The sequence below is a fragment of the Leguminivora glycinivorella genome, chromosome 2 (genome assembly GCF_023078275.1).
Source record: "Leguminivora glycinivorella isolate SPB_JAAS2020 chromosome 2, LegGlyc_1.1, whole genome shotgun sequence".
Lineage (NCBI taxonomy): Eukaryota > Metazoa > Arthropoda > Insecta > Lepidoptera > Tortricidae > Leguminivora > Leguminivora glycinivorella.
The window spans coordinates 20099835-20123501 of NC_062972.1; the positions used below are offsets into that span (position 1 = coordinate 20099835).

The following is a 23667-nucleotide window of genomic DNA, read 5'->3' on the forward strand; positions in this document are numbered from 1 at the left end:
AGTCCAGCTGATGCTGAACCCTGGCTGCATCTAGGGGAACTCGGGTTTAGTGTAACACAGCCAAACGCTGTTTTCGTCATCGGACTTGTCTTGATGAGTACTCGAGTGAGCAGTACCCGAAGTCCAGTTGATGCTGAACTCTGGCTGCACCTAGGGGAACTCGGGTTTAGTTTAACACAGGCAAACGCTGTTTTCGTCATCGGACTTGTCTTGATGAGTACTCGAGTGAGCAATACCCAAAGTCCAGCTGATGCTGAACCCTGGCTGCACCTAGGGGAACTCGGGTTTAGTGTAACACAGGCAAACGCTGTTTTCGTCATCGGACTTGTCTTGATGAGTACTCGAGTGAGCAATACCCAAAGTCCAGCTGATGCTGAACCCTGGCTGCACCTAGGGGAACTCGGGTTTAGTGTAACACAGGCAAACGCTGTTTTCGTCATCGGACTTGTCTTGATGAGTACTCGAGTGAGCAGTACCCGAAATCCAGCTGATGCTGAATCCTGGCTGCACCTAGGGGAACTCGGGTTTAGTGTAACCCAGGCAAACGCTGTTTTCGTCATCGGACTTGTCTTGATGAGTACTCGAGCAAGCAGTACCTAAAGTCCAGCTGTTGCTGAACTCTGGCTGCACCTAGGGGAACTCGGGTTTAGTGTAACACAGGCAAACGCTGTTTTCGTCATCGGACTTGTCTTAATGAGCACTCGAGTGAGCAGTACCCGAAGTGTAGCTGATGCTGAACTCTGTTTGCACCTAAGGGAACTCGGGTTTAGTATAACACAGGCAAACGCTGTTTTCGTCATTGGACTTTTCTTAATTAGCAGGGGGAAATTAGCTAAAATTACGGCATAATTAATGAACAGAAAAAGCGCGTAGGAACGAAGTAATCCTTAATAAATTTACTACAAATCATTCATTAACACTTTGGTTCTAGCACTTATAGTTTACGCGTGATCCGTCACGAAAGTTGGTCCTTTGCTGCAATCTTCTTTAGTGAATGTTAAGTTTTCGCCCAAAATGCATACGAAATCGTCGAAATTTGTTTGATATAACTAAAATATTGTAACTTATGACTAAAATAAAATTAAGGGGGAAAAATCACTACCATGGGTGGAATTTCCAATATGTCTTGGAATTCCAGTATTTATTTAAGACGTAATATTTTCACGGTAGTAGTCGCTAGGAGTACCATTGATCTATATAGTGTATCTATGACTGGGGATGAGCTTTTGGTAGCTGTTGGTAGAGCCCTGGAGTATCAATCCAGCAGCCGTGAGTTCAAGTCCCACCCATGGTAGTGATTTTTCCCCTGAAATTCATTTTCAGTTTATAATATTTTAGTAATATCAAACAGATTTCGTAAGCAATATGGGAGAAAACTTAACATTCACTAAAGAAAATTGCAGTAAAGGACCAACTTTCGTGATGGATCACGCGAAACCTATAAGTGCTAGAACCAAAGTGTCAATAAACGATTTGTAGTAAATTTATCAAGGATTACTTTTTTCCTACACGCTTTTTCTGTATCTACAACGGTTTTGTCAGAAATCGCGAAAAACCGCATTTTTGGCTATTTAAGGGGGGGTAGAGGGGTGACGCAGAGGGGGGAGGGACGGGGAGGGTTGATGAAAAATAACTTCGGCCTGTAATGTACATATCCCAATCAAAAAAAATCTTCCATTAATTATGCCAACATTTTCATACATAACTTTCCAGAAGCAACGGACTAAATGAGTATTTGGGTGAGCTGTACCCAAGATAGAGCTGATGCTGAAACCTGGCTGTACCTAGGGGAACTCGGGTTTGGTGTAACATAGGCAAACGCTGTTTGCGTCATCGGACTTGTCTTGACGAGGACTTGGGTGCGCAATAGCCAAGACAGCGTTGTAGCTGAGCCCTGGCGGTATCTAGGGCAACTCTGGTTTCGGTGCATTATAATATAGAAATATTTCATGCAATGTCAAGTTAGGCTTAAAACATAATATTAACTGAACAAAAATCCTACCAGAAGTGAATATTAACATCAAGTAGTTTCATAAAATTTATTAATTTTCCATACATAAAACACTTTATTTTTGTCTAAAAAAATACGTATGTATATCCATTTGAATATCAAAATTAAGTACAGTCGATTTCACTAATAGTAACACAGGGAATAAAGAGAATACTGGAGTTCCAAGCGTCCATAGACTGCGGTAACTATTTACTATCAGACGGGCTGTATGCTTGATTGCCACCAGAAAAGTATTTATGTTTCAAACGATCTTCATAGAATTCACAACAATCAACAGAAATAGTTTGACAGATTCTATGGTACTACTCAACTCAACCAAGTACCAGTCATAAAGACGAGTCTAAGATATTTCACACGAAACATACTATGAACAGAAAACAGCGTTTATTTATATTGCACCGAACCTGAGTTCCCTTAGGTACCACCAGGTCTCAGCTACAGCGCTGGCTTGGGTACTGCGCACCCAAGTCCTCATAAAGGCAGGGCCTATAACGAAAACCGGGTTTGTCTATGTTGCACCAAACCTAAGTTCCCCTAGGTACAGCCAGAGTTCAATATCAGCTTTACCAGTACTCATAAAGACAAGTCCAATGACAAAAACAGCGTTTACCTATGTTGCACGAAACCCGAGTTCCCCTAGGAATAGCCAGGGTTCAGCATCAGCTCTACCTTGGTTACTGCTCACTCAAGTACTCATCAAGACAAGTCCGATGACGAAAACAGCGCTTGCCTATGTTACTCCAAACCCGCGTTCCCCTAGGAATAGCCAGGGTTCAGCATCAGCTCTACCTTGGTTACTGCTCACACAAGTACTCACCAAGACAAGTCCGATGAAGAAAACAGCGCTTGCCTATATTACTCCAAACCCGCGTTCCCCTGGGAAAAGCCAGGGTTCAGCATCAGCTCTACCTTGGTTACTGCTCACTCAAGTACTCATCAGTACAAGTCCGATGAAGAAAACAGCGTTTGCCTATGTTGCACGAAACCCGAGTTCCCTTAGGAATAGCCAGGGTTCAGCATCAGCTCTACCTTGGTTACTGCTCACACAAGTACTCATCAAGACAAGTCCGATGACGAAAACAGCGCTTGCCTATGTTACTCCAAACCCGCATTCCCCTGGGAAAAGCCAGGGTTCAGCATCAGCTCTACCTTGGTTACTGCTCACTCAAGTGCTCATCAATACAAGTCCGATGACGAAAACAGCGTTTGCCTATGTTGCACGAAACCCAAGTTCCCTTAGGAATAGCCAGGGTTCAGCATCAGCTCTACCTTGGTTACTGCTCACACAAGTACTCATCAAGACAAGTCCGATGACGAAAACAGCGCTTGCCTATGTTACTCCAAACCCCCGTTCCCCTGGGAAAAGCCAGGGTTCAGCATCAGCTCTACCTTGGTTACTGCTCACTCAAGTACTTATCAATACAAGTCCGATGACGAAAACAGCGTTTGCCTATGTTGCACGAAACCCGAGTTCCCCTAGGAATAGCCAGGGTTCAGCATCAGCTCTACCTTGGTTACTGCTCACTCAAGTACTCATCAAAACAAGTCCGATGACGAAAACCGCGCTTGCCTATGTTAAACCAAACCCGCGTTCTCCTGGGAAAAGCCAGGGTTCAGCATCAGCTCTATCTTAGGAACTGCTCACCCAATTAACTCATCAAGGCGAGTTGGATGACGAAAACGGCTTGTTTTTATGTTGGCAATTAACGTTTTCAATGTGTAATGTTAATGGTTAATTGTATTGATTTTCGGCCAACACTGTATATTTACATGTACATACATATTTACATAATTATATTCATACATACATACCTACATACATTCATACATATTACATACCTACATACATTCATACGTACGAACATACATACTGATTTATGGGCGACGATGATCATTTACCAGCCATCAGTTCCTTGTCTCCCAGTTCATTAAAAATAATTTCTAGCCGTGTTCTACTTTTATCCAACGAAAACATGTTTCGTTGCAAAATTAAAAATGGGGCGCATAGTGCGGAGTGGCAACAGCGCATTTTCCTTCCTGTTCTTACAATAGCTTAGATTCATAATCCTGTCTCTTTCACGCAAGGCTCGACTACGCTTTAACAAAAGGGAAAGCCTTATAAATAGCGCTTAAAATAAGGGTTACCCTTATTAAAGGATTGCAAGTCGTATCGGATAGCGGTAAGCCAATGCACAGGGCTAGCTTTATTGTTTTGCTAAGTTTTTTGTAAGGGCTAGTCAAATGAATGGGCTTGCAGTTCGAAAGGGAGAGTCTCTCGATTGGGTCGTCCTTACGTTAGGGATTCCCAATGAAAGGCTTGTAGCGCGGAAGGGGTTGTCCGGTCCCTGATTTCATCAGATTCTGTCTATTTTTTCTAGCCTATAGGGTCCTTTGATCAATACACACTCCCGCCACTACCTATAATTGGGTCCTCTGGCCCTAAGAAAATATACATAAAAACACAGGCACAAGGAAAATTACCGGTCACTGTTGACGCTGGCCGTGTTCCCGAAGTCGATGAAGGTGACCCAGTACTTGGGCTGGCTCGTTGCTTCATCTATGTCTATTCTGTCAACGCGCCCTCGTTTCCATGGGTACTCGTGTGTGATAGCATATATTTTTCCTGTAAAAATCAACGTAGTTAAGTCGAAAGGAGACAACGTCACTCGTAAATCGCAAGTATATACAAACAAGCGGTTATTGATTAAATGGTTATTCCCAATCCTCTTTATATTTCTTTCATGTCCCTTTTGTCTGTTTCACTAAGCTTGTTGAAATCTGGTGAATCTCTTGTCGCGCCCATAATAACAAATAACATAGCTCTCATAGCATTTGGAATATCTATTGTATCTCACTCAACAGTTACTTAGCGCCAGTGGGTACAGGTCTGTAAAGTTTCCTCCGTGTCACACTTAAGTAGGTATAAAGTTTCACAAAGAGTCAGCACAACGTGATTTGCGAAAGGTCTTCTGATGGATAGATATAGTTATAGTTAGTTCGAATTCTTTATAGAAACGTACCGTTATGTATAGTAATTTCGTGATTAGCAAGATTTCCGTGCAGTTGTTCCTCTATTTCGGCGAGAAGAGCGTCGTCGCGCACGCGTCGCACGTAGAAATTGTGGGGGTCCTGCATATAGGTGATGCGGGCTTGCTCTTGCATCCCTGTGAAATAGATATGTTTACCACCTTATTCATAAAAAAGTTACTGAACTGATTAGTTACAAAGTGTTTTGTCCCTTTCTCTCAAATGCATAAGCCTACATTACAGAAAGGAACAAAACACTTTTTAACTAATCAGTTTAATATTTTATGAAAGCCTTTTTATACTTTTCACGTTCATTTTGTGATATAAATCAATCCGGACTGGTGGCCGGGTGGCCTAGTAGAAGTTGTATTAGATAGATAAATTCAGATGCTTACCTGCTTTTAATTCTATGAAAGATTTATTTTCAGCAAATGGTGTAACTGTTTGAACGGCAGCTTTCTTTAATTCTGGACCTAAAACAAAGTATTTTAAATATTATGCATGCCAGGAGAATGATTAATATATATAACTTGCAGTATTCATTATCTATCAATTTTATCATGGATTTGTTGTTCAAAGTATTTGATCAAATTCCACAGCTTAAAATTCGAAGCTTGTTCAAATCAATGTAACTCAGCAATGAAAAGTTCAATACAATAAAATTTAGCAACTATTTTTAAGTTACAGAATGTTGCCACCAATCTTTCTAAAATGACAATTTCGAAACGAATAGATGAATATAAAAAACACAAATGTTCATCATTAATGGCTCTTTAAGAGTGGACGTGTTCACAATAAGTTGACAAATCAGTCGGTAACTCAGTATGTAGTAGTCCCCGAAGTTAGTACGGCGGTATAACGACTAATGAAACGATGGGTTATGGCAATCTGTCTGTATTCTTCTATCGACTAACTAAATATTACTGAGGCTGTAGCACTGGTAGCACAGTATAAAACCAGTAATAATTCTTCTAACAAATTCTGCGCCGCGCAGTTTGTCCTTGAGTAGCGCTCGCACGCAGCGAGGTGCAGAGAGTACATGTGGGAGCGGATGATCGCGGTCGCGCCAGTACGCGCCGCGCCGCGTGGCGCTGCCAAGGTCGCGCGCGGCGCGTGCGAGAGCCAAACAGCGATCGCGGGAGATTTCTTACTGAGTCGTCCTTATACTGCGGCTGTAGTGTGAGCAATGTGACTTACTTGCTCTTCTTGCAGCATGTGCGCTGGACTCACTCAGGTCACGATGGCTAGTTTCTGCAGTCGCGAGCCTGGTTTGACGCGCCTCAGGCTTACTGCCCACATCTGGTCATGACATACAGGTTAAATATAACTCACGCATTGTAGTGTGAGTGCAACGTTTTATGTATGTACTCTGTAATTTTAGACTCAATAAACGTCTAAAGTCGCCGTCAATAGAATTTGTGAACAATGTAAACAAACCTTGTAGTCAAAATGTCTTTAACTTCCATTCTAGCACATCAGATACTGGCTAAATCCATGTGTTATTTCATCAATCATATCACATTATGATCCTCAACCTTTAAAATAATTAAATTGTGATATAATATTGATATTTTGTAATTTTTGTATAATGGTTTGTTTACATTGTTGAGAATTTCTATTGACAGTGATTCAATAGTTACGAGACATTTAGTCCCTTATCACATTTTTTATTAAGTATAATCAAAGAGGATCGAGTATTATAGATAGTTACTGTCGAAGTAAAATGTTTAATTACAGTGCATAGACTGCCATCTCTTGACACAGGCTTGAAACTTTTGAACCTCAGTTAACTCAGTTTTGACAATTTGGCCCAAATTCTTAGCTTGATATGTTTTAAAATGTCAAATATTAATAATAGCGCCATCTAGCTGAGCGTACGCCAAAGGTGTAATGCCATCTAGGTCACCGTACCTTTTTTTGTATGGTACTGAGGTACGTTTTTTTCTTAGATTCTATCTGTCTATACGGAGTTATATATGTCTTTGGTATAATATACTTCGAAAGATAAAAGGTTTTTTTTATGGACTTGAGGGCAGATAAAAGGTTATTTATTTAGGGCCGGTTGCACCAAACCGTCTGGCACCGTTAAAGCGTTCGTTAAATTTTATTGTATGAGAAGTTCCATAGAAATCTGCTGAGTGACGATGATGTGTCTGTCAAATGTGGTTGGTGCAACTGGCCCTTAGAAATGTAAAATCTTTTTTTTTAATTAGGTACTCCTATACTATCAGCAGACCGTACCTCTAGGAGGGAAGACTGGCTGGGGCGGCGGCGGCGGCGGCGCGGCGGACAGCTGGCGCGAGCCGCGCAGCCCGTAGCGCGCCTGCGCGTTGCCCGCCAGCTGCACGTAGTCGCTCACCAGCAGGCAGAGCTCCTCGCTCACGTACACCCTGACAACCAACGTTAAAGGACTTAGATATGGGCCACGAGATTGCTGTTAACAGCCGGGTCCATACTAGACGCACGCCGCGCGAGGCAATGCAAAACGTCCGTGCTCATGCACGGACGTTTGCCTCGCCTGAACAAATTTGCTCGGCAAGATGGCGGCCCTCCGTCTGCTGTTCAAAATAGTTCTGCACGAGGGCTAGGGTGTTTCATTTTTCCAAAATGTTGATTTATCTTTGACTTCGCTTTTCTTCTTGTTTTTACACCTATACAGAGCCCATATACCAAAAATCAGGGAAATCGGACAATATTTAGAGGTCGCACACTGTGGCAACTTTTGTCTGAAGAAGTTAGTATGGGCGCAGGAAAGGCTAGAAACAAAACTTATGTAACTTTTTGTAGTAGGTGGTTTAAAAGTGATTTTAATGAAAAGATTTAATATTGAAGCAAGTTCTTTTAAAAAAATTACTAGTTGACGTGGCATTTAGTTTCTAGGCAAGGTTCCTTATGGTATTTTTTGGACGCTCGACTTCCTTCTAAGGAACAAGTTTTTTTGGTTTTTTGTCCTGTTTTTGGCATGAAGCAGTGGTCTCTCGGCCCTCTCGGGGCACTGATAACAGGATAGGTGGATGATATCAAGCGGCACATTGGCTATCACCAGGTCCGCCATGGACCAGCTCGGCAAAATAATGGAGAATCTTCATCACAAATGCCACTAAAATGCGACTTTGTCAGAGCATTAGTATCTCCCAATTTTCCCATATTTCTTTACGGTGCTGAGACGTGGACTTCAAGGGAAAAGAAGATAGATTTCCTAGAAATGTGGTGCTGCAGAAGAAAGCTAAGAGTATCCTGGACAAGGTTCAGATGCGATGGACCAGCCAAGTCAAGGCTGCACTTAGTGGCCCACTCTACGAATGCGTAAGGAATGTCGATGCATTGTTAAGCTTGCTACCACCCCTGATGTGACGACCACGACCACTCTACCAAGAGTGTGACGACAAAGAAGAAAACAAGATCGTTCTTTGACTTAAGTATATTGACCGGGATATAAACCCTACTTTCCTTTTTGATTTTTGTCTTCGAACTATTTAATGTCAAGGATGTTAGCGATTATTGTAGCCCTAACACCAGACTTGGTCGATAGTCTAACAATAGTCTATCATACCGCAAAGAAGAGTAAGTATACCTATATATTTAATAATAAAAATTAACGCTCCAGTCAAAGATGAAGAGCAAAACGGTTCTCGCTGAAAGTCGTCGAACATCACAGAAAATGCGTTACTACTTGCGAACAAAAGATAAGGTTGTGGCTTACACATGTAAGCTAAATGATGATGATGACTTATTTTATCAAGAATGGATGTTACAACTGTTGTATTTTATAAGTTTACTTTTACTTTCAAATAAGTAACAACTACTCTATTGTTTTATTTGAAAATAAAATTGAGTAACATTACTTTTTAGCGACTTTTTTTCAAACTGTTCATCCAGTGCGACCTCTAAACAACGTCCAAATCACTTGAAATTTGGTATATAGGCGTTTAAGATAAGCTAGAACCGAAAGCCGAGCGAAGTCGGAAAAAATATCACAATTTTATTTTTCCCATACAAATATGAAACACCCTAACGAGGGCACATATTTATTGCCGTGAATCGTTAATGATTTACTTTTATTTTTAATCCTTATTCAAATATTCCTTGGGCAGAAGATTGGCATTGCCATCCAGTGGGGAAATGTGGCCAGCATTACGTGGCCGGCACACTTCCTCAGGGATCGGATTTTGGCAGATGTAGTTTGACTGTTTTTTTGTTCTAGGTGAATGTTAGATATTTAGACTGATTTGTGTGTGTTTTTGTGTCTAATTTTGTTGAAATCTAACTGAAGAGTTAAATAACTTACACATTGAACTACTCTCATTAAATAAAATTTCAAGTCATTAATGAAAATGCGAAAAACAAGAATTACGTGCCACGGGAATAAATATGTGCAGAACTATTTACATTTCCACTGTTACCAATAATGCGTAATAGTTACTAATTTTTAAATACATACTGCAGTTTGTCCTTGCCAGATTCTTCTTTGGTCAAAAACCAGGGTTTGTCGACTATACTTTTAGCTTCTTCTAGGAGCGCAGATAGATTCGCCTGGGGGACAAATAAGTAAATTTCAGTAATTGTTTTTAAAACACAATATAATTAATGCTAGTATATTGCAAGTAAACGTAAACTTGATATTGCTATACAAACAAGTACGGTAAAAAAAAATTAAAACACAGCTTAAATTGTGAAAATGACTAGGGAGTAGGGATTATATTACCATTATCACTTCGATAATTAAGAAATGATGAAACCTAATTCCTTGATCGTTAATCTGCTTTTCAACACTTTTGACCTTCAGTTACTTAAGACTTTGCGCTCTATGGCGCCATAGAGCTCGTTCGGTAAGACTCTGGTGTACAATTTCCTATCATCATTCATAATATCTTTGGCACTAGTAGGTAATAATTACCGTTTGGTTTTTGTCGCACTCCAGGGCTGAGTTAAGTGCATTCATCACTTGCTTGGATTGCTTGAGAGCGGCAGCCACGTCTTCTCTGATGCGTAGTAACGAATCACGTTCGATGCGCCGCAGACGGGCGATGTTCTCCATCACCTAGGTAGGACAAATCGAATGAATAGAATAATTTATTTACCATAGAAAAATAGCTACAATTTTATCACTCAGACAGTGACTTCCATTCCACAGTCCACACTAGGCAAAGCCTGTACCGAGGCACGTCTACATTGGACGTTCGTCGCGTGAGCACATTGCCTCGCGACGTGCCGCGCTGTGTGGACTCAGCTTTTCACTATATTTATATCTTACAGTAAGTTCAACAATGCGTGTATTATGGGCTTAATTGGCTAGTGGTGTCCTAATCTTGTTGGCTTTTCAATGTTCAATTTTATGGAGTAAAATTTATTCAAATGTTTATAATGACTTAATATTTTACATTTGTAAGTATTTATGACAATCAGCGTCACTCCTCTACGCAATTTGGCAATAGTCAGACAAATGCCATTAGAGTGTAATTCATAGTACTTACCTCCTGTTTGTGGTTCTGTACTACGGCCTGCAATTTCGAGAAATGCTGTTCAATGCTGGCCATCGTCTGAAGTAGCTCGGGCGACCCATTCTCCTTATCCATCTTGATGAGTTGGTGACCAATGTCCTAAATTATATTAAAAAGATTGGGTATGACTGACTTCTATCTTAACTACTGAACATTGGTTTAAAAATTAAACCAGAAGGCCAAATGCAGAATGATTAGAGCATTCTTTTGATAGGCCAAATGGCAAGTAAAATCTTGACACTGTAATAAATAATAGTCTCAATGTAAATAGGTATTATTGAATATAGGCAGATAGACACCAAGTGATTTCTCCTTCTTTTTTTTTTTAAATATTTGTATTTTTATTTTTTATTATCATCTGTACCTACGTATACTGTCATGCTATAGGAATTTGGATGTATGATTAAGTTGGGCATACATTTTTTCTTTCCTAATTTATTATGTAGCTATAAGTGAAAACCTGTAATTGGTTTTGTATTTTTATTGTAATTTCTAGATACATTCAGCGCTGTTGGTTTTCCATGTAACAAAATAAAATAAAAATAAAATAAAATAAATAAAATAAAACATAATTTTAAGTTTAATATATTACATTTCATGTATGTACACAAAATAATACTTACAACTGCAGTTTTGGTTAGCCTCCGGAATGTAGTATCAACTTGGGGAAGTATTTCACGTAAATCTGATAAAAACTTCTCATTCTATAACAAGAAACAAGGTTTATTATTATAATTACAATCTTTTATCCATATTTATAACCGTACTTTATCCCAGCGGCCACTCCACTCGCTCTACCCTTAACCCAGCTCTGATTGTGTATACTTACAATTTCAAGAATAGGCACCACATCATGGTTCTTACAAGACTTTTCAGAACCAATCATGAAGCAATCCATACAAATTGACTTAGCACAATCTTTGCAGTAATACTCCAGTGATTTCTGGGGATGGATTTTGCAGATAATAGTCGATATTTGTGGTTCAATATTCTGCAGAATGTGATTCTTGAACACCACAAAGTTTTTGTGTGACTTTTCGAAGCAGGAGGCACACATGACAGTGGCACATTGTTGGCACATTTTTGTTGTTGCACTGTGACACTCTAAGCATTGACCTGTAAATTGACACAAACAAGAAAACCAATTTTACTTAGTTTACCTTTTTCTTCTATTTATATCAAGATTCCACAATAGGTAAAATTATTGTGGAATATTTACAGTTCTATATAATACTTAAGAAATCTCAATTAAATTCTTCCTGTTTTAAATTAATTTAATTATGTTTACATGCCATGGTCAATAGTATAAGGGCCTCGCCACATCTAGCGTCTCGCAAGTGTAGCGTCGGGCCAACTGTATGGAATAAAACGCGACGTCGCGCCGACGTGGGGTCGAGGCTTTACCATACAGTTGGCCCGATGTTACGCTCGCGAGACGCTAGATGTGGCCCTAGTGGCGCTAGTGGTGCCCTAAAAGTAAATATTTTCAATAGTAGGTACTATTGAAAATGATTTGTTTTTGTTATCTTAACATTTTTTATTAATTAATACATACTGGTGTTTCACTTGCTGTGTGACTCAACCTTTTATAGTTATATTTGGCCTTACCACTCAAACTTGTATAATAATTGCTTTAGTATGCAGCTTGATCTGTGATACTAGGATACTTAACTATGTGAGTTAGAGTCACACAACCCTTGATTTGTAAGTGTTAAGTATTTTACGATAAGTTAACCCTCTGTACCTTGAGTCTGGTCAGTGCTGTCAAGGATGGCTTGCAAATCTATAAAATAATCTTCTGCTTTCTTCTCCTCAACTTCAGGTGTTTCCTAAAAAAAAGTTCCTGCTTATAGTTACGTGATGTATTGGTACATAATACATGGACTATTATTAACACACTCTATATTATTTCTGAATAGTGGTAGAGAGTAGACAAACGGTACAAGAAATTTTGTGAATTGACCTGCCTATTTCTATCTCCATCTCAAATATTAAATTCATTGGCTCTCCTGCTTGCACAGTGACATTGATAGTAAAATTATTTTATGAGATAAGCATGCATATGAACACACTGTACCTATTATATCTTACACAACTAGCGAAAAGATTGGCTGACCAAACATTTTCAATAGTTACCACAATCATCGAGAGTGCCAGTTGCCCCAGCACATTCACATTCACAGGGAACAGACTGTACAATTTTATCTTGTTCTGCAGAAGTTTCGCGATATCCGTAGTCTTGATGTCCATCGTCCGCAAACATATTTTGCACTCTATCGGCTCGCCAGACATCACAATGTTGCGAACACAACCTTCGCATAAGGAGTGCCCACATTTTATGAAAAGAGGAATATTCGATTTCGGTTCCGGTGCCAAGCCTGTGGGGAAGCGAGAACAAGTATTTGTAATAATATGATTTCATGATGAAATGGATAATGGTTTAACTTTGCATACTTACTTTTTAAGCTGTATGTTTGACAACAGTTAGGGCACGAGTTTATAATTTTGTCGTCCATATTGTAACTTTCATAAGATATAGCTTTTTTCAGTCATATTAATCCGTAACACAAAAGGTAACTCCAGCTACCCTTAAAACACAATGAAAATGCTGATGGTGATGTTGATGTTCCAGTTTTCGGCTTTTCGAGTTTTCGCAAATAACCAGAAACAAAAAACTTTTACTCTTTTCAAGTGACATTTGATGTGTTGCAAGTCGTAAAATACTGTCAAATGTGTATGGCAAATGGACGTACCAGACTAGACCATCACTTTTGTCCTGTGGTTTGGACCCCATGGACTTTCAATAGGGACTGAGCTCACACTTTTTTTGCCATACTAAATTGAACTTTATCACCGGTACAGAAAGGCGTTGTTATCAGACTAGTAAAAGTGTGTCCACATGAGAGGGTCAAAGTTGGGGCTGGTGTCCCTCTCGCACGTGTGACCAGTTGTCGCCACCCCTCTCCTAGCCGCCTACGGTACATTTACGAGTCCGTAAAGGAGAAGGATGGCAACTTATTTGTGTGTGTGTGGTCAATATATATACTGACCACCAAACAGAATGCATGGTATACATACCTGACATTTCTATAGATGATTCCTCATCCACGCTCACGCTGTCCCAACCTTCTCGGGGCCAGGTGAGCCTCTGATCTGCTTCGCTTGCTTTTATGTTACGGCGGCTGATTGTCACTCCGTGATCTGTGGGTTTTAAGTGCTCATGAATATGGTATTCTCCTAACAACCGTCCCTTAGAACATACATCATCGTCATACTACTCATACTAAGGATTGATCTTATTCAACCAGACAGGGTACACCAAATACATCTTCCTCGGACGCCTACACGCCCAAGTGGATAGTCGAGACGTACCGCCACACTACGGCACGTCTGTCTGGAGCTCGGCGGGTGTGAGGACGTGCTGAACTGTCAACACCCTCGTACCTATCATACCGACTCTTCTGGAGAACTCGTCTTCCAGGATTGATAACAGTGAGGGCCGTCGGCGCACCTCTCGACCCCCGGCGACCTCGTCTTTCCGGGCTGAGCCAGGTACGCCGCCGACGTGCCCCTCGACCCCCGGCGACCTCGACCCCCGGGCTGAGCCGAGCACGCCGTGGACTTGCACCTCACCCTCTGGCGATCTAGTCTTACCAGGATTGAGAACAGTGAGCCGTCGACGTACCTCTCGACCCCCGGCGACCTCGACCCCCGGGCTGAGCCAGGTACGCCGCCGACGTGCCCCTCGACCCCCGGCGACCTCGACCCCCGGGCTGAGCCGAGCACGCCGCGGTCTCACCATGATTGAGTATGCATGCTTATTCTAAGTGTGTCTACCTGTCACTTACCGGCACCTTTAGCGTGCCTTGTCTGCTTGCGCCTCTGGAGAACTAGTCTTCCAGGATTGAGTACCATACTTACTATTTAGATAAACAACTCGGCACCTAGTGGCACCTTTAGTGCGCCTTGTCTGTTACTAAGATAATCGAGGTAATAGCCTTTAGTTAGATATGGAAACAATTGTAAGAGATACCATTACACCACTGTGAGCCACCAAGTATAAATAAATACTTAGCTTTAGTCGTCTCTGCAATATCTGGATAGCACGTGGATCACTTCACTGTGTGTTACACTTTTAAGTACTGGCGCGTTTCTCGCGCCTCGTGGAATGTCTACGTGGCACGTAGTTTGACAACTTTGAGATACTTACTATGGCTCCACCCAGAGGGCGCCGCCAGTGTTGCCGCAGGGGAATATTCTTGGGGCTCTATAGTTTCGCGTTGGTCGCGACACTCCCCACTACAGGCAGCAAAACTGCGACTAAGTTGCTGGTCCACTCCTTAATCTTCTCAAGAGCACGAAGCGCCGCTGCTCTCTTAGGTCTGGACTCGTCGTGATGTTCAGCCGACGCGATGTTCTCTAGGTGGTGCGTTTCAGGATCAGTGTTCTCGCAGAACGTCATGTCTTTGACTGCGAGTGGGTCTGGTTCGGGTATGGACTTAGGCTCAGGCTCGTGTAACTGACTAGATGCAGGCTCTAATAAGACTGAATCAGACGGTATTTCTTCTGACTCGTTTAATTCTGTTAATTGATAAGATTTCTGCTCAGAAGTCTTAAGAACGTCGTTAGTGGATTCTTTCATCACGTCGTCCCTTCTTGTTGGATGTGGGATGTCAGGAACCTGTACAGATTCTTCTACGCTTTCTTCATGTGACGTTTGTTTACACTGTTCCTCTCCATCTTCGATCTCTAACGGGTAGAGATGCGCGATAGATCTTGTATATATTGTATCTCCTACTTGGACCGTGGCTACTCTACATAAACCATCGGCGCCTTCCTTTAAAGATACTATTTTCCCAACTTTCCAATTGATCCTATTCTTCGTGTCGCCTTTTATTTGCACTATCTGACCTATTTTTGGCGTTAATTTTGAAGTCACTCTAGGCTCCTTAGGATGATGGGAGTATCTTTCTCTCAAATTTAGGAGATACCTGTTCTCAAACATCTCTTTGAATTCTCGTAGAATGATGAGCGCTTTCTTCCAACCTTTAATTAGATTGTCTTTGGTTACTGTCCCATGTGACGTAATAGGATCCATGCTCGACGTTTCCATTACGATACATTTTCCCATGGTAAGAAAGTCTGAGGGTTTTAATACGTGGTCAGGTTCTGAATCCACGTAGGTTAAAGGTCTTGTGTTAAGTACTGCTTCTATTTCCTTAACTGTTGTTGCCAGCTGGCTGTCATTCAATAAGTGTTTTTGTAAGGTTTTCTTCATACAATTCTTGGTTAAGTCAATCAACCTTTCGTAAAATCCTCCATGCCATGGGGCTAATTGCGGTATGAATTTCCATTTAATCTCCTTTTCTATGCAATATGGGTCTTGAAGAATTTCAGAAAGTAACTTGTAATGAGCTGCGTTGTCAGATGTAATTAAGGTAGGCACGCCTCTCGCTGATATCATCCTTTTTAAGGCCAGAAGACCTTCTTCCGCTGTTAGATCCTTTACCACTTCCAGGTGAATGGCTCTTACCGCTAAACATGTATAAAGGCTAATCCATCTTTTACAACTGCCATTCCCGTTGTTAACTAGAAGTGGTCCCAGGTAGTCTGTTCCAACGTACGTAAAAGGAGAGCTGTAATTGACTCTCTCTTTAGGAAGAGCAGGGGTTTCTGGTAGTCTATAAGGTCCTCCATCATGTTTCATACATTCAGGGCATCCCTTTAATATCCGTTGGACTTTACTTCTTCCTTGAGGAATCCAATACATTTCTCTTATTTTATCAAGCGTGTGGCTGACACCTACATGTTTGTTCTCTTGATGAGTTTTCATTATAATTTCCTTCGTGAAATCTGACTCTTTTGGTATGAGTATAGGGTATCGTTTGTCGAACGACCAGTTTGCGTTTTTCATACGACCTTTGCATCTCAATAGGTCATCAATGTCCTTGAATACTCCTAAGTTTCGACTTAGATTGGTTTCTTTTCCTTCTACCTCTAGAGGAAAATATTTAGCTTGAATTTCTTTTAATTTATGAAGCTTGTCGTCTGTTGACTGATTATTTCCTATCACTTCATTTGGTGTTATAATTTCCTCCGTTTTCATCGGGTTGACATTAACAACTGGATCTTCTTTATCGACCATCTCTATGTCTTCTTGGAACCCAAGACCCTCCCCTGTCAGAAGAGAACTGGTTGGCTCACTGCCGGATGTGGTTGGCCATTTCTGTGGATCTTCTGTTATAAACTGCGGACCATTCAGCCATTTCTCCTTATCCTCCTCTGCACGAAGGGGTCTTGTGCCTACATCTGCTGGGTTCAAGCTTGATGGTAGATATCTTATCTCCAGGTCTTTGTTTGTCTTGATTTCTTCTACTCGTCTGGCAACGAAGGGAGGAAGTAGTTTGTTAGACTTACACCATTCGATGACAATCTGACTATCGGTCCATAAGACTTGTCTTACTATTTTCTGTTGCAGAAACTTAAGGACGAACTTCATCAGTCTACAGCCTATCAGTACTCCCAGAAGTTCTAGACGGGGTATCTTGAGGTTATCTTGATCCTTGGTTGGTATCAGACGGGATTTACCCATGATAAAGCTTTTCTTCGAGCCACAGACTAGAAACACCGATGCTGCGTAGGCTTGTAGTGAAGCATCTGTGAAGCAGTGCAGTTGGTAATTCGCTTCCGTTGGTGTCTTCATGTAACATCTATCCACCGATACCTTTCCTATGACTTCTAGGTTCTGTCGGATGATGTTCCACTCTTCTGTTAGCTCGCTTGATAATGGTGAGTCCCAAGATACTCCGGCCTTCCAAAGTCCTTGCAGAAAAAGTTTAGCTGATAATGTATGAGGTGCCGCGTGACCGCACGGGTCATAAATTGATGCGATAGTCTTCAGTATTCCTCTTTTTGTGACTGCTTCCTCTTGGAGGTTGGGCTTCAGCTGGAGGGTGTCCTTTTTTATGTCCCACTCTAAGCCAAGTACTTTTATCTTGTTTTCTTTACATGTATCAGGGACCATCTTCATGAATTCTTCGGAGTTAGAACTCCAATCCCTGAGTGACATTGAAATATCTTGAAAAGATCCTTTTAAACTTTTGTAAAGCTCTATTGCTTCAGCTGTAGTACTACAGCCTGAAACAAAGTTGTCTACGTATATGTCATTCGCTTTCTGCCTGACATGCTGATCTTCTGCATTATTTAAATGTTCTTTAATAGTCGCATTCAGTAGAAACGGTGAAGATATCACGCCGAATGGAACTCTGCAGAATCTTAGGTAAAGTAGGTTATCCTGAGATACTGGTTTAGAGGTATCTTTAAGCCATAAGAATCTGGTAACGTCACGATCCTTCTCGTGTAATGCCATCTGTAAAAACGCCTTTTCTATGTCGGACGTCAATCCTATGTGATGTGTCCTGAATTTGATGAGTAACCCTGTAAGGTCTTCAAGCATGAGTGGTCCTCTGTATAAGCACTCGTTCAGACTCTTGGTGTTCTTGTTACTCTTGGAACTAGCATCATACACGATTCGCATAGGTTTTCCTCGATGACGTACTCCATGGAAGGGTAGGTAGTGAATAGCGTTACCAGTTGACGTTCCTGATGTGGGTACGACTTCTATTATACCCTTAGCTAATTGTTGTTTAAATGTATCGTCGTATGACATTAAGGTTTCTTGGTCCATGCGCTTCAGTAAACTTGACAGACGCCCAAAGGCGATTCCAAAGTTATTAGGTAAGTCAGGCGGATAAGTTATCCATGGCCAGCTTACCGTGTATCTATTGTTAATTTTTACTGTAGTTTCATTAAAATTTTTAATAGCTTCTTCTTCTCTTGTTGCTTTAGGTGAATCACAAATTCCTATACATTCCAATTCCCAAAGGTTTTTAATGTCTCCATCACAAAGAGGTGAATCTGGTTGATGAAGCTTCGTTTCAATACAAGTTTGAGCATAAGTCACTACATATGATTCCTCTTCAAGCTGTGGTTCCGTCTTGCCACTGACTATCCATCCAAGGGCAGAATCCACTAGAAACAAGTTACTATCTAGTTGTATCTTAGTTTCATAAATAATGTTAAAGTAGTAGTCGTTTCCGATTAGAATCTGCACCTGTCCGCTTACAGAACCATCATCCGCCAGTACATAAGACTCGGGTACGCCCCGTAACTTGACATTTGGGATGAATCCTCTTGAAATGCGTTGGACACAGTTAGCTTGTATAACTATCTTCTTATTTGTTCTAGTTACTAACTGTAGAATCACTATAGGACTATGTATTTCCTTCGGAGGATCTTCACCGAAGGTGAAAATTGTCAAGAGACTTTCTTCTTCGACTGGAAGCTTCAACTCCTTGGCCGCTTGAAATGTGACATAAGAACGTTGAGACCCTGGGTCTAAAATTAAACGGTATTTACACAATACATTATTCTTATCACCTAAGGGGTTAGCATAAACAACAGCTGTCTGTAGAGTGGTGATTCCTCTTTCTGAAATAGTCAAGACTGTTTCTTTGTTTTGGGATCCTTTGGAAAATTTGAAGGGCATAAGGCCATGTTGTGCCTTTCCTTTCCTGGGCAAAGTCTACAAGTCCAGTTTTCCTTACAGTCCTTTACAAGATGATTCTTCCTAAAGCATATAAAGCATCTTCCGGTCAACCGCTTCTTTCTTTCCTCTAAAGTAGAAGCGTCCTGGCACGTATAATTGCGGTGTTTGCCGTTGCAGAATATACAACCTAAGATTTTCCCTTTTTCCTTTGGGTTAACAGTTGCAGATCTGTTAGCAGATGTTGCAACATTAGGTACGCTCGGTTTGCTTCCTTTTTTGGGTTCATTGGCCCTTTGAAATTTTCCTTTTCTATTTAGTCCTTTTCTATTAGTACTTCCTTGATAATGTTGAGTATTTGAGGTATTATTTCCCTGTTGGAAATGATGCATTCTCTTCGCACGCTTTGCGTTCACATGCAGGGTACCGACAGTGCTGTCATCTACCTCATGTGATCGTTTCCTTCCAGCAATTCTCTCTGCATCTTCCTTTGCAGTGATAATTTTATTCAATTGTTCCCGGAGTTCTTGTGTGGACTCATTCTGAATTTTCAACTTTATTTCGTATATTAAATCCGAAGGAAATTTCTCCAAAATCATGAAACGAAGATGGTTGTGGTTGGTGTTTTCGCCAAGAGACTCTAGGATTTTAAGATTGCGCTCCACCTCGTTGAAAGTTCTTCTACAATCTTCTGCGCTGCTTTTTGCCGCTTCGATTTTGTATAATGTAGCATAGTGGGCATCAATCAGATGAGCTTTCTTGCCAAAACGTTCCTTTAGTAGAGTGACCGCTATCTTATAGTTTCCGTTAGTGGTAGGCAGGCCATCAATAGCTTTCTTAGCATCACCCGTCACTGAAGTTTTAAGATAAGACAGCTTGTCTACATCAGGTAAGTTTCTTGAGTCGATATTGCTGCTAAAACTATCCCAAAATTCGCACCAGGAAAGCACATCCCCGTTATAAACCTGTAGTTGGAGTTTCGGTAGTCGACAAGAGGAATTCACTTCAGGCGGCTTTTCCTGGGTCTCACGGGATACGGTGACTTGGTCGATCTTCGCCTTGAGTTCTGCTAAAGTCTCTTCTGCTAAAAGCTGCTGGCCACTAATCAAGAAAATTTCATCTGATGCAGGAGTTGTAGCTAAACGAAAGTATTCTGATAAATTAGCGTTGAGCCTATTCACTGCAGCTTGCAGTCTGTTATAGACGACCTGAGCCTGTCCTATGTTTTCTGACCGAACCGTACTGGGTATTGTTTCCAATTCAGCACCAATTTTTTCACTGGTGATTCGAAGTCTGATTAAGAGAATCTCGTCCATCTTGTCCTGGAAGGTACAGAAATATATACTATAAACTAGTATCTTTTATTAAAACTCTTATTGGGAAAAGTCTATTTAATTATCCTTCACAAGGATAGGTTTCTGACATTTTCTTTAATTATTTTAGAATGCTACTAGAAATGAGGAATTGTTTATTTTTTATTAATCTATTCTTATTATGGAAAACAACACTCAATAGTTAAAAGTAACAAAAGATTAAAATTTAATTTAATTTATGAGGACTCTTATTTGAAACTTTAATACTTTCACTTTAAAATTAATTTAATTAATGAGTTCTTTTATTTCCAAATTTAAATTATTTCACTTTAAATTGAATATCACTAAAGAAAATTGGAATATCTGTAAACATAACATACACACAGACATGTTATTGAACTCAAATTTATGTTAAGACTTATCACTTCTTATCAGTGCTTGTCAGTAACGTTGACGTTTACACGCAGGTAACTATAATATAACTTTGCACTGTCACTTTCACTCATTCAGCTTACTCATTTGTTTTATTTTTGTATTTAATTTGTATGACGTATTTTAACGAACACTATTGACACAAATTCACTTCTTATACTAAACCTGTAAAGAAGATGTTAATTCACATATACACACAATCAACATAAAAAAAAACTTTCTCAAAGTTCTTTAAGGAATAAGTAAACAACATTGTGAGTTCAGGAAAAATATGCGAGATATGCATAACATAATATCTCACGATGTTAAAAGCTTCTCTAAACTTTTAAAGAATACTAGAATTCGCCATTTTGACTCCGCTGCAAATACATTTCTTCATCCAAGTTAATCTTCGCTAATAACAAGTAAAATGTCAAAATATTCAAGACGATTGGTTTTTCTTTGAACAAACTAACTTCATGTGATGACGAAGTAGTTATTTAAAAACTTACCGAGGAATTTCTTTTCTCTTTTCTCGTCTAATCCGGTGGTGTGTCAAGTCCGTGATGGTTCACGGAGGCCGGTTCGTGTTTTTGTCTTCCTATGACGTAAAATACACATATTTTCAATAATCGTACTCATTCACCAATTTAATTCTTCTATAAAGCACTTGAAATTGTACAAAACAACTGCATCTTACCTATAAACTGGATGCAAACTTCTTGGGAACCAGCGCTGTTGCAGCTTCTCCGTAAACAAAGTTTCAAAGTAAAGCGTATTCTCTACGGGAATTAGTGTTGCCAGCCTTAGTCAGAACTCCCTGATTTCTGACATATTTAACGAATAAACTAACCGTAACTTGTTTCTTCTTCGGTCCTTTTAGATGCATCGTTATTACTTTTATACAAATACTTAATACTAAAATCTTAATTCTAATTAAGTTTAACACACATGTATCAAGTAAAATTCAAAGCGGAAAATTCCTCTGCCCCTTCTTATTTTACGCTTGTCTTATAAGACTTATAAGATATACCTGCAGTATACCATAGGCTAGTGCTTCTCTTCTTATCCCTGAAAAGATCTTCTAGCTTATATACTAATCAATCCAATATAATTACGAACACAAAGACAAAATTCTTACCGACTTATATCTATACACAGTTCAGTATGACCGTTTGACTTAATTACACATTCATCTTATAAGAAAATTCTCATTACTGCCTTCCAAGTCGAATCCGTTTGTAAAATAATTTCTTCTCTTCACTGAAGTTATCCGGTTAATCCTTTCGAGTCGTAATTTTCTCCCGACATTTCGGGTAATCTTCTTACTGTAACTGTAGCAACACTACTTCGTGCTATGGCCGCCGCGATGGCGCGATGGCCGCCATGTTTCGCTTTTGGCCAATCAGAGACGTATTCGTGACGTATCCCGGAAGCAACTTTGTTCAATAACATGACCTTTTATTTTTGAATAATGAATTTTTAATTTCATAAATTCGGACGAATACTGAAATCTTCATACTTTTATTTTTTAAACATTATTTATAACAATTGAGCCTTTTTTCTTATACGGGGAATAAAATGTATCTTATAAGTAAGTAAACCATCCTTTAGCCGAGAGAGTACGCCATGATGTATTTTCTCATATCCTGCCGTATTACACAGTCAATGAAATTACTTTATTCTTAAAAGTCTTCACTTATTGAGCTCTTGAAGTAACTTTCATAACTAAATGAGCCAAAATTGATGTTGAACCAGACCCTGTAATTATATGATTCCGCACGTGTACTTAAAGTACAAATCTTGCAATTTTTGTTACTATTGACACACACATGTTATTTTTCTTAGAATAATACGTTTAATGTTAGGATAGTATACCTTGCATTCATTTTAGGTTATGCCTTGATTCTATATCTGTTCAATCCCAGCACTAACCACCATTGTCGCCACCCCTCTCCTAGCCGCCTACGGTACATTTACGAGTCCGTAAAGGAGAAGGATGGCAACTTATTTGTGTGTGTGTGGTCAATATATATACTGACCACCAAACAGAATGCATGGTATACATACCTGACATTTCTATAGATGATTCCTCATCCACGCTCACGCTGTCCCAACCTTCTCGGGGCCAGGTGAGCCTCTGATCTGCTTCGCTTGCTTTTATGTTACGGCGGCTGATTGTCACTCCGTGATCTGTGGGTTTTAAGTGCTCATGAATATGGTATTCTCCTAACAACCGTCCCTTAGAACATACATCATCGTCATACTACTCATACTAAGGATTGATCTTATTCAACCAGACAGGGTACACCAAATACATCTTCCTCGGACGCCTACACGCCCAAGTGGATAGTCGAGACGTACCGCCACACTACGGCACGTCTGTCTGGAGCTCGGCGGGTGTGAGGACGTGCTGAACTGTCAACACCCTCGTACCTATCATACCGACTCTTCTGGAGAACTCGTCTTCCAGGATTGATAACAGTGAGGGCCGTCGGCGCACCTCTCGACCCCCGGCGACCTCGTCTTTCCGGGCTGAGCCAGGTACGCCGCCGACGTGCCCCTCGACCCCCGGCGACCTCGACCCCCGGGCTGAGCCGAGCACGCCGTGGACTTGCACCTCACCCTCTGGCGATCTAGTCTTACCAGGATTGAGAACAGTGAGCCGTCGACGTACCTCTCGACCCCCGGCGACCTCGACCCCCGGGCTGAGCCAGGTACGCCGCCGACGTGCCCCTCGACCCCCGGCGACCTCGACCCCCGGGCTGAGCCGAGCACGCCGCGGTCTCACCATGATTGAGTATGCATGCTTATTCTAAGTGTGTCTACCTGTCACTTACCGGCACCTTTAGCGTGCCT

The 23667-nt window shown here is 40.7% G+C and overlaps 2 protein-coding genes across 5 annotated transcripts in view; both read right to left on the minus strand.

Moving 5' to 3' along the window:
- The window catches only part of LOC125237064 (tudor domain-containing protein 1-like), a 29020-nt gene extending 15817 nt beyond the window's left edge, over window positions 1-13203 (minus strand). The window contains exons 1-13 of one of the 2 annotated variants that reach the window (XM_048144011.1): window positions 12998-13203; window positions 12676-12917; window positions 12284-12368; window positions 11369-11655; window positions 11163-11243; window positions 10513-10638; window positions 9936-10079; window positions 9480-9571; window positions 7280-7428; window positions 6236-6337; window positions 5434-5511; window positions 5032-5175; window positions 4493-4634 (exon numbers count right to left, since the gene is read on the minus strand). In XM_048144011.1, the coding sequence (XP_047999968.1) occupies window positions 4493-4634; window positions 5032-5175; window positions 5434-5511; window positions 6236-6337; window positions 7280-7428; window positions 9480-9571; window positions 9936-10079; window positions 10513-10638; window positions 11163-11243; window positions 11369-11655; window positions 12284-12368; window positions 12676-12917; window positions 12998-13055 (1730 nt within the window). In that variant the 5' untranslated portion in view covers window positions 13056-13203. The remainder of the gene's footprint in view (window positions 1-4492; window positions 4635-5031; window positions 5176-5433; window positions 5512-6235; window positions 6338-7279; window positions 7429-9479; window positions 9572-9935; window positions 10080-10512; window positions 10639-11162; window positions 11244-11368; window positions 11656-12283; window positions 12369-12675; window positions 12918-12997) is intronic. The other variant, XM_048144019.1, reaches the window with a different exon arrangement.
- Window positions 13204-13494: 291 nt separating this feature from the next.
- Window positions 13495-19333, minus strand: LOC125237075. 3 transcript variants are annotated; one of them, XM_048144045.1, is made up of 3 exons: window positions 16156-16284; window positions 14750-15271; window positions 13495-13740 (listed from the first exon to the last, which is right to left on the minus strand). In XM_048144045.1, the coding sequence occupies exons 1-2, from the start codon at window positions 16237-16239 to the stop codon at window positions 14807-14809; spliced, it is 549 nt and encodes a 182-aa protein (XP_048000002.1). In that variant the 5' UTR covers window positions 16240-16284; the 3' UTR covers window positions 13495-13740; window positions 14750-14806. The 3 variants fall into 3 exon arrangements, with proteins under 3 accessions (XP_048000002.1, XP_047999987.1, XP_047999995.1); XM_048144030.1 differs by having other exon boundaries at window positions 14750-19333; XM_048144038.1 differs by lacking the exon at window positions 13495-13740 and having other exon boundaries at window positions 15212-15271; window positions 16156-19333.
- Between the last annotated feature and the right edge of the window lie 4334 nt (window positions 19334-23667).